The 14,020-nt window shown below is 54.1% G+C and overlaps 1 protein-coding gene across 14 annotated transcripts in view; it reads right to left on the bottom strand.

Annotated features, from left to right (window-relative positions):
- Positions 1–4,273, bottom strand: part of FMNL2 (formin like 2) — a 111,916-nt gene extending 107,643 nt beyond the window's left edge. For 9 of the 14 annotated variants that reach the window (XR_004241106.1, XM_032113707.1, XM_032113714.1 and 6 more), the window contains exon 1: positions 4,092–4,273. Coding sequence is in view for 13 of the 14 variants with exons in the window: in XM_032113707.1 (XP_031969598.1) it covers positions 4,092–4,208 (117 nt within the window). In the remaining variant the exon portion in view is untranslated. The remainder of the gene's footprint in view (positions 1–4,091) is intronic. The other 5 variants (XM_032113716.1, XM_032113721.1, XM_032113717.1 and 2 more) reach the window with 1 other exon arrangement.
- Positions 4,274–14,020: the final 9,747 nt, after the last annotated feature.

Genomic DNA, 14,020 nt, shown 5'->3' with positions numbered 1-14,020 from the left:
ATTTAACATGGTGATTTATCAGGTTGTTTATTCAAGCAAAAGCGTCACTGCCCCAATCACTTCAAGGAGACCTCGTGGAAAAACCCTAGTGGCAGGAGCCTGTCAAAGCTGAGGCCTCAACAAGGAAACCCCACAGGTCTTTTTGAGACCTGAATTTTACAAATCTCCTTTTCCTGAAGATTCCTAAACTTGCTTTAGGGTCTCTCACCTTCCAGTACCACTCCCACTTGTATCAGGTATTTCAGAATCTCAACTGAAATCCATCCCAAGAGAATTCTGCTGAATTTAGGAATCACAACAAGGAATCCAGTGCCCCACCAAAGCAGGGAAGCTCATCCCATCCCACGGATATCTCCTGCAGCCGTGCCGTGCTTCATAATGATTTGCAGATCTTAAACCATATATATATATTTTATAAAACAATGCCTAACATATCTGATAGACAATGAGGAAGGGGAACAGAGAAACAGCTGGGAACCATTAGGAGTTTTCACACTGAGCTTCCAAATTCTTCAGCAGGAGACACTCAAACTGCCTTCCCTGGGATGGAAAACGACGCTCGGACAAAACTGAGGGCGAAGAAGGAAATTCCAGCGGAAGGAAGATGCTCCTGTGGGCAAAGCAGAGGTGCTGCCCTGCCTCCAGGTAAGTACCTTCCCTGGGGATGGCAGGGACACCTCCCTCACCCTCTGGCCAAGCCCTCCATCCCACAGCAGCGGGCACAGAGGAGTCCTTTGTACACCCAGATCCTACTCGGAGGGGTAAGAGGATATTTCCTGTTAACCTCACCGCAGATTTGTAATCCAGCAGTCAAATTATGTCAATCACAGCTCATTAGGCAGCGATTTCCCCTGCCAAGCCTGGCCTGGCTGCTTCCTCCAAACCACGTGGCATCTGCAAACGCACAGCCCCGTTCTGGGTTCAGGGAGACCACCCTGCTGCAGGAGCTGGAAATCCGGGATTCGCTCCCACGGCTCCCAGCAGCGGTGCCACCGCGTCTACGGACACTTCTGGCACCCTCGCTCTGCTGAACTGTGGTTTCCTCTGACAGACATGGGGTGGCTAGCAGAATTCAGGATTTATGCCCACGTGTCCAACACAGCCGAGGAGAAGAGAGCGTTGGGGAAGGGACAAGGCTGGGATGTTCCCAAGGGGATGTGCCAGTGCTGGGAGGCTCAGAGGCAGAGCCAGAGCTGGGATCCAACACAGGCACGTCAGGAACTCGGTGGCAAAACCACGCCACTACTTCCCTGGACTTCACATGGTTGTGTAACCCTGAGAGTAAGGGAATTATTTCACAGGAAAAGGGGAGAATTCCCATCAGTTTGAGAGGATGGAAGAAACAACACTCAGCTTACAGACTGAAACCTGGATCTCTCTTGGGTTATCCTCCACATTTTCCTCCTTGAAGTGCACGCCATAAACACATCTTCCTGGAACACAGGCACAGACCCCAGTCCTCACCAGCACAGACTCAACATATGAACCGTGGCAGCACATCTACTGCAGCAGTGCCAAAAACAGCACCAGGACACACAGATCCACAGGGAAAACCCTGATGTTACTGCCCAACAGACCAGGAGGGGTGACACAGCCAGTGCCATCACTGGCCCTCCCATCGGCTCAGGACATCCTTGGGAACGCCGATGCCACGAGGAGCACAGATTTGAGAACCTCACCCAAAAAAATGTGACCTGGAGCAGTGCCCATCATGTCCTGCAATTTATGTACCTCAGGGAGGATCAGGAGGCAGGGGGGTCACTGTGTGTGCTCGAGGTGACTGTGCGTGTTCGAGGTGGACAGACCACCTCACCAGAGCCCTTCCTCAACACAAACTCCTTTAACAACCCAGCAAACACAAGCTGGCACGCGTCCATCACCTCCAGGCACACCATCCCCTCGCTGAAGGGACTCCAGAGATCCTGGAGAAGCTCAGGACAGCATGTTTGAAGTGGAAAAAATAAACCAGTTGGTGTCACGGCACTCACGGTGAAATCACAGCCAGCCTGTGCTCTCCTCGTGGTTTGGAGGGCCAGGGCCCCCTGTTCTGCACGAGGAGAGAGAATAAAACTTCAAAACACACAGGAGGGACCTTCCCCACACAGAAACAGATGCAGCCCTCCCAGTGTGAGGACTTGAGAGCTGCACACAGCAACTCAACGTGTTCATCAAAGTCCAAATCAGCCTTGGGAATTTCATTAGAGACATGAAAATTGGTATTGTCAGCACAGCCCGCCGGGACCTCGCCAGGGCTCTGAGTGTGCCAGCAACGCTTGTGCCAGGCTAATTTCTTAAGACAGCACATAAAATAGGTGAGATTTAGTCTTATAACCTTCAGCATCTCCTTCTTCATACTCGCATCCCCTGACTAATCCTCTCTCCCCACAGAAAACATTCCTCATCGTTTTTCCCCTAATCGTTCCTTTCTCGTTAATCCCTGCACTTCTCCTGCCTGCCCCATTCTGGGGTTTGACCAGTGGCACAGTCATCTCTCCCTCAGAGCCACAGAGTAAACAAAATAATGACAGCCTGGCAGTTTATTCTTTCATAAACCGGTCAGATATTTCCTGGAAGCCGCAGCAACATCAGCCATCCCCGGCTGGCTGCAAGAACAGCAGGAAGGTGATTTTTGGTGGTGCTTGAGCCCCATCTTGCAGCTTCTCCCAGTGGGAGAAGAAACCAACGGGAGCAAATCATCCCACACCATGTTTGTACAGACTGTCCACCTGCATAGCCGGCCTCTCCCTCCAGCAAAGCTGCAGCACTCGAACTCTGAGCCTTAATTGAAGTCCATCTCTAAAACCAGAGGCCATCCACTGCTTTCAAGCAGCTCAGGCAATGACAGGCTGGGTGCTGTTATCTCCCATATTTACGTTACACGTTTCTAACGCTTCCCCAAATGACGTCTCTGCCTTTTACTGATCCCATCCATCAGCCCTAACCCAAACCCGCCGATTTCCTCCTGCAGACCACGCACGCAGACGGAGCCAGGAGCCCTTTTAGTAGTTAAAGATGAATCCAGACTCGATTCCGAGCCATGTGCCGCCTGTGGGAGCATCTCCCGTCTCTAACACGACCCCGTGTTTCCCCGACAAGAGCAACGCGACACCAGGCTTTTTCCACTGTGCCTAATAATCGTAACATCTCACTCGCCATTTGGCTCGTCAGTGGGGGTTCCTGACTGAATAGGCTTATTCTTTTCTTAGACATGATAATCTAATTGGGTCTAACCAGAAATAATCCCCAACACACACCAGTTTGTGAATCCTCGCCCAGCGCCGGGAGCGGTTCACGGAGCGGGGGGGCGGCTCTGGGATGCGAGACGGGAATTACTCCGGCAGCTCTCGCCGTGCCGGGCTCCCGTGGCATTACAGCGAGCGCAGGGCATGGCACGCACATGGAGCTGCTCGCCCTCCTCCCCCAGCCCCTGTTCCACACGCAAACGTGGCTCCAAGTGAAAAAGGCACGGCAGAAGAGATGGGGCGCGACCATCGAGCCGCGCCGCCTGGGTACCCCAAGGAACCGGGAGGTTTGCCCAGGGAAGCGCCCAGGGAAAGCACAGCCCTTTCCCGGAGAGCTGATCTCACACACCGACCCGTCCTGCTGAATTGAAAACCCGGCAGCCCAGCGCCGGCCCCGCTGCCCCGCACACAACCCGGGATGTTCCGGGGGGAGAAGGACCGGGGTGCCCCCGGTGGGGGGACAGGACCGGGGCGTCCCGGGGAAAAAGGACCGCCGCGTCCCCCGGAGGAGAAAGCCCGAGGTGTCCCGGGAGGCACGGAAGCGGGCTGTCCCCCGGAGGAGAAGGAGCGGGTGTCCCCGGCCGAGCTCCCGCACCGCCCGCTCCCCGGGGCCGCCCGCGGGCTGCGCTCCGCCGGCGCCGGGCGAACCGGCCCCGGGATCCGCCCGGGCCGGGGCACGGCGGCCCTCGGGGGGCTGCCGAGACAAAGAGCCGCGGCACCGCCCGGCCGAGCCCACCTGTGCCCGTCCCCGGCTCCCGAGCCAACTTTTCGCCGCTCCCCCCTTCCCCCGCCGCGCTCCTCCCCGGCGGCCCCTCCGCGCTGCCCGCAGACAATGGGGCCGGCGCTCACCAGGACCACGGCGAAGCGCTCCTCCAGCTCGCCGGGCTCGGGCATGGGCAGCTTCAGGGGGACGCTGTGCGCCCTGAGCTCCGTCTGCTGCGCGTCCACGCTCCCCGCGTTGCCCATGGCGGCCCCTCCGCGCTGCTCCGCGCCCCGCGCCGGGCGGGCTCCGCGCCCCGCGCTCGCCCTCTACCACCGCGGGCGCTCCGCGGCGCCGCCGCCCGTCATGGCTCGCCGCCCTCGCCCTCCTCCCCCCGGGGCGGGCTCGCTCCGGCTCCGGCTCCAGCCCCGGCTGCGGCTCCCCCGCATGCCGCCCGCACAAAGCCCCGCTCCGCCCCCGGCCCGCGGCGCCATGGGACTCGTAGTCCCGCCGCCGGCCGGGGGAGGGACGCGGGCGAGGATGGGAATGCCTGGAAAGGGGTGGAAGAGAGTGGAAAAGGGGGGGAAGGGGGTGGGGGAGACCCCGCCGCCTCCATTTTGCCTCGGCGGCCGCGCTGGCACTGGCCGAGAGTGACTGGACACAGGGAATGGCTTCACACCGAGGGCAGGAGGAGAGCGGAGATTCGGGAGAAATCCTTCCCTGGGAAGGTAGGGAGACCCTGGCACAGGGTGCCCAGAGCAGCTGGGGCTGCCCCTGGATCCCTGGCAGTGCCCAAGGCCAGGTTGGACATTGGGGCTTGGAGCAGCCTGGGACAGTGGGAGGTGTCCCTGCCCATGGCAGGGGTGGGATGGGATGGACTGTAACGTCCCTTTAAACCCAAACCCATCTGGGATTCCGTGATCCTGTGGTTAACTCTAGACCTTTGCTGTGGAAAGCCATGCTCCTGCTGCTCACCAAAAAGGTGCCCAAGGACAGTGGCCCCGCTTGGTCCCCACAGCCCACATCCCGAGTGACTGAGATCAGGACAAACAGGGTGATTGATCTCCACGGATTCACCACCCCAACAGATCCGTAACTGAGCTGAAGCCGCCTGGGCATAATCAGGAGGTTCATCCTCCACAGCGTGTCAAACCTGCCCATTCCTCAGGTGTTATCCCCCATTTCTTCATCGTTTCCTGCAGGTTCTCTCCAAGGTGGGGTTTCAGCATCCCAGGAATGCAAGGGCTGCATAGGAAAGAGGAGCCTGGAACCCTGACCCTGGGAGATGCCATCAACCCATTTGGTGACTGTGCTGTGCTCACATCTGGTTTAGTCCCAAGTCCAAGATGTAATTCCCTCCTGTCACCTCCACCAATCCATATCCCACTGTCCCCTATTAGCATTCCATTATCCTTCCAGGGAAGAACGATTTTCACTCAGCTCTCACCTTCATGACAATACTCGTGCTGCTGCCCCTCCTGGAAATTCCTGGCCATGGAAATGATCCACATGGAGATTAATTTGGGGGGGAAAGCAAGAGGATAAGCATCACTGTTTGAAAAATGACCATTCCTTAATTTACATTCTCTGGGATAGGAGTTGTGCCAGAGGCACGGCTTAGGAAGCTGCCGCAGAAGCGCTGGGAATCCTGTGTGGCAGCACATGCAATCCTGCAGTGGAAACCCATGGAAGTGACAGGCAGCTTTTCTCTGTGTGAGCTCTAAAGCCACTACTAATTAAATGTGCTCATTCCAATTAAAAAAAAAAGACGTACTACATCCATAACTGGGATGGGGAGCGACACCTTGTCCTGGCTCACTCCCCACCTTGCCCACAGAACATCAGGACGTGGCCCAGGATCCTGAGTGATGCCAAAGGTGTGGATTTCCCACTCTGCAGGCTGCAGGAACAGCTCAGAATTTCATAAACTGCTTTGTTAAAAGCCTAAAAATCTTGCAATATCCTTCATGAACAAAGGTTTAAACCCCGGAGGGATCTCAGGAGTTAATAACAACGTCATTGTCGATAGTGAAGGAAACGGTAATAGATACTTTGCCTCGTGTCTTTTATCTGAGACCATCACAATTCTTTGAAAGATTAATTAGTTAATTAAGCTTCACAACACTGCTGTGAGATAAGGGAGCGTTAGAGTATCACTGATAACAGAGGAGGGTCAGGGAACAGTGACTGAAGACAGTCCCCAGCAGTGGATCCTTCTCCCTCCCAGCAGCAAATTGTCAGCGGGGCTTTCAATTACCTACAACGACAAACTGACTCCAGTGTGAGGAATCCAGAATTTTCCCAGTCAATAATTCCCACCATGGAAGCACTCAATAGCTTTCTGATGATCCTTGTGGGTCCCTTCCAACTCAGCATATTCTGGGATTCCGGGAATCACCTCAGCATTTTTACCTCCCTCTGGACGCTGGGAGACCCTGGGGGACGGGGAGCTGCTGCTGGCCACAAATACCTGGGACAGGTTGGGAAAACTGCAGGATAAACTGGATTCCTGGGCTTCAGCAAGAAGTGAAAGGCAGCTCTAAATCCTGCTATGAGGCATATTCAGGTCAAAACCAGCCTTGCAAAATTTTTAATGAAATTAAGCATCCTTACACACAGCAAACATTTAACATCAATGCAGCAGAGCAAAGGAAAGAATTCTTTTAAAGGATAAGGTGATTTTTAAGCAATTTGTTGTTGTCTGTAACTGGGATGTCGACATTTGCAAGTGCCGAAATTAGTGTGGGTAAGTAAAAAAGGGACTTAGCTGGCTCGTGCAATGCAAAGAAATTATTCTGGGATAACAACTAATAAACAAGAGACCTTTGTTTTCACATCTATTTATTCAAATAAAATCAGCAGCTACACAATGTGCAGTTCCCAGAGCTCATCCCAGGCACCTGGGCAATGCACACCGGGTGATGCCACCAGGGAATTCTTTGTCTGCCTCGGGATTAATGGCCATACCAGCTTTGCAAGGGCTCCGTGCCACGAGCTTGTGTGGAATTTCACTGGAGAATGAGACTGCTCAGCCTTTCCTCAAGGTCTGTTTGTCACCAGAATCTCCTCATAAAAAGCTGGAAGTTTGGGGACGAGTCATTCCTAAATTCCCCTGACCCAACTGGCCTGTTTGTCACCAAAATCTCCACATAAAGAGCTGGAACTTCGGGGCTGAGTCATTCCTAAAATCCCCTGAAGCAGTCTGGACTTATTTATCTACAGAAGAACCTCTGAAGGGAAAAGATTGGTTTATGAACCCTCCTTTTCCCTGCTGCTCAGCACTTCCAGATGCATCCTGAGCTGCCATCTCAGTGGAGTTCCAGGTGATCTGATAAAAGCTGGAGAAGCTTTAATAAATAGCCAGGTCCTGGCTCAGCAGTGGCCAAGGATGTTTCATTCATAATAAAGATGTAGAGCACCCATAAAGTCCATCCGTGAGCTGAGCAGGGCTCACTTAAGGAGAGGTTATTGATTGCAGCTCCTGAATGCTGAGCTTGCCTAGGAGAGGGGGTTTTCTGTAATAAATGAAAGAAAGATATAAAAATCACGGGCTGCTTTCTGAGGGCAGTCTTCTCAAGGAAAACGAGCTCCTGCAGAAGCTGCAGGGTGGAAATGCTCAGTCCCAGTGCAGTGAGTTATTAGAATCACAGCTAACCAGCCCTCTCATTTTCCTCTGTGTGCTGGAAATTAAATTATTAACTTTGGATCTGATTTCCTTGTGCCCTGCTCTGGCCCTGCTGACATCCTTGGGCGTCACTTCCAACACTGGTGTGGATCAGATGGAGCTCCACCAAAGCCAAGTGTGGTGTTGTTACCAATATCCCACCCATCCCTGCCCTCTGGCAGTGGGAAGCCATTCCCTGTGTCCTGTCCCTCCAGGCCTTGTCTCCAGTCCCTCTCCAGCTCTCCTGGAGCCCCTTTAGGCACTGGAAGAGGCTCTGAGCTCTCCCTGGAGCCTTCTGTTCTCCAGGCTGAACATCCCTCCAGGTGTAAATTGAGTTTAAAGCCAGATGCAAAGCTGGGATGGAGAATGCCCAAGGAGCACTGGGATGTGAAGATGAGCACCTGGAGTTGAAGGACATCTGGAGGAGGAGCCCCTGGCACCTGCCCTGCCAGACTGGGGTGGTGACACCCCGGAGCAGACGTGGGATCCCCACATTGCTGCCATCCCACTGGTGAGCAAACTCAACACGAGCGTTGTTTCCTGGTGGGGTTCAGCCCGGCCGGGAGCTCCTTCATGATTTCCCAGCAGGAGGGCAGGCAGACAAAACACAGCCTCAGAATTCCCAGCAAGGCGAGGAATTGCAAATGCTAAGGAAAGTGAGATAATGGAGCAGAAAACAGGGCTAGGGAAGGAGTCAATATTTAATAGAGCTGCAATGTGAGAGCAGAGCAGCACCGAGATGGAGAGGCTGGAGGAGATGTTGGCTGTAAAAACTGCCAAAAGATCCTTCTCCCTGTTTCCCCTGAGGAATGGAGGGGCTGCAGCTCAGCCCTCAGCTGGCCCGTGGCTCCAAAGGGCAGTGGGGACAATGCCAGCCCTTGTCCCCGTGGCAGGAGGACAGCGCCGGGTGCTTCCACGTGGGCCTCACACACCAACGCCCCACAAGTTTCCATTGTTTTCCCACCAAAGGCTCTCGACAAAGAACTCCCAGGGATGCTTAGGCAGAAGGAATAAAATGAATTTGATTTTTCCAGCTGATAGAAGCTGTTCAGAGGCCTTAAATGGGTTTCAGAACTCATGAGAAAAATATGGATCTCAATTTACAGGGCTGATTAGTAACATTTGTCTCCCAGCAAGGCAGCAGGAGGGGCAGGATTTGCCAGAGCAGGAGTTGTACAGTCACTGGGAACACCTTTTGCAGACCTTTAAATCACATTTCCAATGTCACCAGCTCCCTTCAGTGCTGGTGAAAACTCCCAGCAGAGCTGAGATCCCACCTCAGCCCACACTTCCCATGTAACTGGTGTCCCTGGGATGCTCCTTGGACACAGGGGCAAGGCAGTGGGAAGCCATTCCCTGTGTCCTGTCACTCCAGGCCCTGTGGAGTCTCTCTCCATCGTACTTGCAGGCTCCCTTCAGGCACTGGAAGGCCCTGATTAGGTCACTCCAGAGCCTCTCTTCTCCAGGGATCTGCAAGGTTTTGTTCCGATGCTAAATTAAACAGAAGGCCAGCGATGCAGGTTTTCCCATAAAACAAACATTTCCCCTTCCCAACCAACTCTGAACATCTCCACTCCTGTTCCAGACAAGGAGAACAGAAGTTCACCCTGAATTATTTACTGCCTCGTGGAACAGGGCCGACGGCAGCCTGGCTCCCTTTGGCTGAACCCAGACAAGAGGGAAACGCTGTCGGATGCAGGGAGCGTGAAGCAGACTTGCTGCATCTTTAATAACTCCTTTAAGTAGCCAGCTGGGAGGCTTTGGAGCTACCAGGGATAAAACTTCCAAAGCCCTTGTCACCTTCTGGCCCATGGCACAGCTATGGGGATGGCTGTGGCATGGTGCCACTGCCAGGGCACCAGCATGGCCTGGGAAAGGCATGTCCCAAACCCTCCAAAAATGCTGGTGGTGTTGGTTGGAGGGGGTTTGTGGGCACCCCCAGCCTTAGGGCACTTCTGTGTGGGCAGCTACACCCAGCAGAGGTGACAGAGCACTGGAGATGAATCAGTGGTGATGGAGCAGTCCTGGTGGTGCAATGGTGATGGATCAGTGGTGATGAAGCAGTGATGATGGAGCAGGCTGGGAGAAGTGGGGGAATATTCAGCCTGGCTCCAGAGAGAGCTCAGAGCCCCTTGCAGGGCCTAAAGGGGCTCCAGGAGAGCTGGAGAGGGACTGGGGACAAGGCATGGAGGGACAGGACACAGGGAATGGCTTCCCACTGCCAGAGGGCAGGGATGGATGGGAGATTGGGAAGGAATCATTCCCTGGGAGGGTGGGCAGGCCCTGGCACAGGGTGCCCAGAGCAGCTGGGGCTGCCCCTGGATCCCTGGCAGTGTCCAAGGCCAGGCTGGACATTGGGGCTGGGAGCAGCCTGGGACAGTGAGAGGTGTTCCTGCCATGGCAGGGGTGGGATGGGATGAACTTTAAGGTCCCTTCCAACCCAAACCACTGTGTGATTCCATGTCTGTACCTTGGACTCACAAGCAGAGGAACTCACAGCGCCACTCTACAACAGAGAGCTCAGGTTTCCCAGACATTGGTAACATAATTAAAGCTCATTTCCCAGAAAACAGGACAGGGTGACAAATTGAGCCTGTTCTCTGCACAGCACAAAGCCCAGCCCAAGCCCAGACGTGCGTGCTGTGTGTGCCTGGTGTGTGTTTAAGCCACGTGCCCGCAGGTGCCTCCACGTTGGACCTGCCACCTTTTTAAACGCTTCAAAGGAAATGGAGCTGTTGCTAGAGCAAATATTTACAGATGGAGAGCAGTGGCTGCATCCCTTGGCTGGAGCCTGCGTGCTTGCATTGCAAATCGTATCATTCAGCCACAAAACCAGGCCAAGCCGGTAATTATTGTTTGGGATGTGAGGCAGGAATTGAGTGTGACCAGTGGCCATGCAAAGTGCTAAGATGTGTGTCAGAGAAAATGCTTATTCAGAGGGATTTGCAGCAGTGTCCTGGGATGGACTGCAGAGCCGTTTAACGGAGCCCTTCGCCATCCCTGATTGCTGTCCCGTTCCTGCCGACTCAGCTCCTCTTTGTTTGGCTGCTCCTTGCTGCCCAGAACAGAGATGCTGCAGTGCACGACTGGGTGGGTGACCTCAGCCTCGGTGCCAACTGGATGACTAAAATGAACACAGAAAATACAATCCATTGTCTTCCCCCTGAAATGCCAGCTTTGTTCCACGTGGAGCTGCTGGCTTATCGCTATAACCCCTTCCCTGCTGCACCCGGGTTTAAACTGTGCTCCCTGCCCTTGCACTCAGTCACATTCCTAAAAATTCCTGTCAAGGCTTCATTTGCACCTGGCAAAGGCAGATCCACTGGGGTGAAAGGGGTGCAATGCCACAACACATCCTCCCTGTGCAGAGTATTCGCAGTTTGGTGCAAATCCACCCAGAAATGGGTGTTTTCATCTCTGGTTGTGGTTAAACCTGTGGGGATGAGCTGGAGAAATCCTTCCAGCAGGGACAAAATTATCATCTCCACAGTCCTGATGAGGACTGGGCCTGGTCCCCTCCAGCAAACAGTACCTGTGGCTGGTTTTGGAAAGAGCAGGATGCAGCACAGGTGACAGCCTGATCCGTGCTGGGAGGGGCAGGACATCCTGGGATGTCTCTGGGGAGAAGCCCAGAAGGGGTGGTCACTCTGTGTCTGCAGGACAGGGAGGACCCTCACAGGGACAAGTCCCTCTCATTGTCAGGCACTGAAGAAAAGCTGGTTTTTGCTAATTACAGCAGGTGACACTTGTGTCCTACGAGGGTTGGGGTGATTCCCTGCTGGTTGGGAGCTCTTCCAGCTCCATCCCTCGGGCACAGTGCCTGCAGCCGGGTGCTGCTTGCAGGGACGGGTCTGTGACCTGAATCCCCTCTGCTCTGCCAGCTCGGGGATGTGACTGTCAGTTTGCTGTTGAATTTTCCGAGTGCTTTAACACGTGTCTATCCAGATTGCTCCCAGGTCCCAGAGAGCACATTTGCAGCAGCCTTTCAGACGAGAGTGACGTGGGGGATGCGAGGGGGGCTGAGCTCAGCGTGTCCCTCTCTGAGGCTCTTGCTTATCAGATACACAGATAAAAGCTCTGTGTGTTGGATAAGCCGGGGCTGTGTTGACAAGGACAAGCACGGGATTAAAAGCAAGGAAGATCCAAAGTCTACAAGAGCCCACAAGAGGGAATCCCAATCCCGGCAGGGGGTTTCCAGTGCACTGCTGCCCATCCATCCTCTCCTGCCATGCTCAGGACAGATATCCCCGTGCCCACCCCTTGCCCATGCAGCTCAATCCCTACTTCTAGGGATTTGCTTCCAAGTGGGATGGAAGCAGCAGAGATTTTTGTGCATCCCAACCCCTCGAGGGCCGGGCAGGGATTGGCTGCTCCTCGCCCACCCGGCTGCTCCCGGCCAGAGACATCCCTGCCCCATGGCCATGCCACCCCAGCCAGGTCCTTGTTTGGGAAAAACAAGTAAATAAACACCCAACCCACAGCAGAATCCACCCCGGCCGACTCCTGACGCCCTCCCTCTGTGAGAAGTGGGTTCAGAAGAGTCGATGGTTTTTCATGATGTGGGTGTGATTAATGAACTTAATCACAGGATACTTTGATCCGTCTCCTGTTTTTAAGGGATAGTCGAAAACAAGAAGAACTGCTACCCTTTGTGCTTTTGTAATTTTGTTAATCGTGGAAACCAGGGAGACTTTTGCATAGTCAGCACTTGCATGCATTATAAAATATATTTGCAAAACACAACAACACTTGCTTTCATATTCCGAAGCCAGCGAGCATATCCTAGTTGGCAGGGAGCTCAAAGGAAAGTTATGAAGACCCAAAAATCTTGCAGGAATTTAATTAAGCCCTAATCTTGGTAACACTCATACATATCTGCTTCCCCAGTGTCGTCTGCAGGCACAGCTGCTTCGCTGTTTGTGTCTCGGGGTCGTCTCGACTCAGTTCACTGCAGGCTCGTGGGCAAACCTGCCCAGCTGGGGATGGCCCTGCTGGAGCAAGTCCCTCTGTCCCCCAAATCCTCGAGTCCCTCCTTGCACACAAACAGGAGAAAGGACCTTTTTGTGCAGCTGGGTCCCCGGGGCCGTGCCGTGGTCCTGCACAAAGCGCTGCTCAGCGGGCAAAGCCTGCGGCTGGAAAAGGGCCAGGTTTGGGTCGTTTGTGTTTTGCTGGTGGAGCAGGGGCTGTGTGGGCTCAGTGGGGACACAGCTGTCACCTCTCACGGGGCACAGGCGTGTGTCACACCCCGCCCAGCAGCACCCACAGGTGCCACCGTCCCCAGTGCCGCCAGGGCTGGGTGGCACGTGCTGTGCGGGTCTCCAGCGTGGCTGAAATGCAGATCCATCCCTTCTGCTTGGCCTCACCTCTGCCTCTCAGCTGCAGCATTGCTTTTCAATAGGAAAAAAAAGCCCCAGTGAGCATCCTGCATGACAATCCCAGTTCCCACTGTCCCTGCCCTGCATCCCAAATCCCTCCAGCTCGGAGCACACGCAGCCCAGGGCTTCACTCCCCGAGAGCAGGAAAGACATTTGGGTGACCCCCCTGCAGGGATCCAGCAATGCCCGCAGAAAGCAGACAGGACATTATGTAAAGGGAGGAAATTTAGACTCAATTTAAAACTGAAACTCTTTTAATTAGTAAACTCTTTGCTGAAGAACCACTTCCATTGGTGGGGTCGTGATTCCTCATTGCTTGAGGGATTTAAAACCAGACTGCTCTCTGCTCCAAAAAAGTGCTATAAGCAACAGTTCTTTGCTTATAATGAACTGGAAGTACTGGCACATCTCCATCTCCTTCACATATTTTCCCTTGTATCTTCAGAGGTTAAAATAAATTATCCTGAGATGTAACAGATGTAGAATGCAGCCAGTGACATTCTCCAGCTTTTTCGACTGAGTTTTCTTTCCTCATGGAAAGGAGCATGACCACATCATCCTCCTGAGCTTTGGGAGGTGGCACTGGTGGCATCTGCCTGGTCACTGGGGCCCTGTCCTGTCCTGAACCCATCCAGCTGAACTGAGATAAACTCCACTGCCTGAACTGCCAATCACACTGATCATTAGCACTGGTGTTAATGAAGCTATCTCTGGAGCAGTGGAGTCCTACCAGCAGCCTTCCATGATCCATTCACATCAGCAATGGGCATCACAAGGATAAAAGTGACCCAGCTGACAGCCCCTGGAACCCCAGGACCGCTCAGCCCTGTCCCAGCACTGCAGTTTCAGAGTGGGAGGCAGGAGGGATGGAGCTGTGGGAGCCATCAGGGAATTTTCTCCTGGGAGAGACAGATCCTGCCCAGAGAGCAGCCCCGGAGAAGCTCAGCCACAGCAGGATTTGGAGGCAGTGAGGTGCCAAGGGTAGAGGGCCTGTGGTGCTCTGCCCACGGAGCTGTTTTACAACACTTTTACAGCCAAA

This window comes from Corvus moneduloides, chromosome 7, assembly GCF_009650955.1.
Source record: "Corvus moneduloides isolate bCorMon1 chromosome 7, bCorMon1.pri, whole genome shotgun sequence".
Taxonomy (NCBI): domain Eukaryota; kingdom Metazoa; phylum Chordata; class Aves; order Passeriformes; family Corvidae; genus Corvus; species Corvus moneduloides.
The sequence above is the reverse complement of the archived record's forward strand: the minus strand, read 5'-3'. Positions and strand labels throughout refer to the sequence as shown.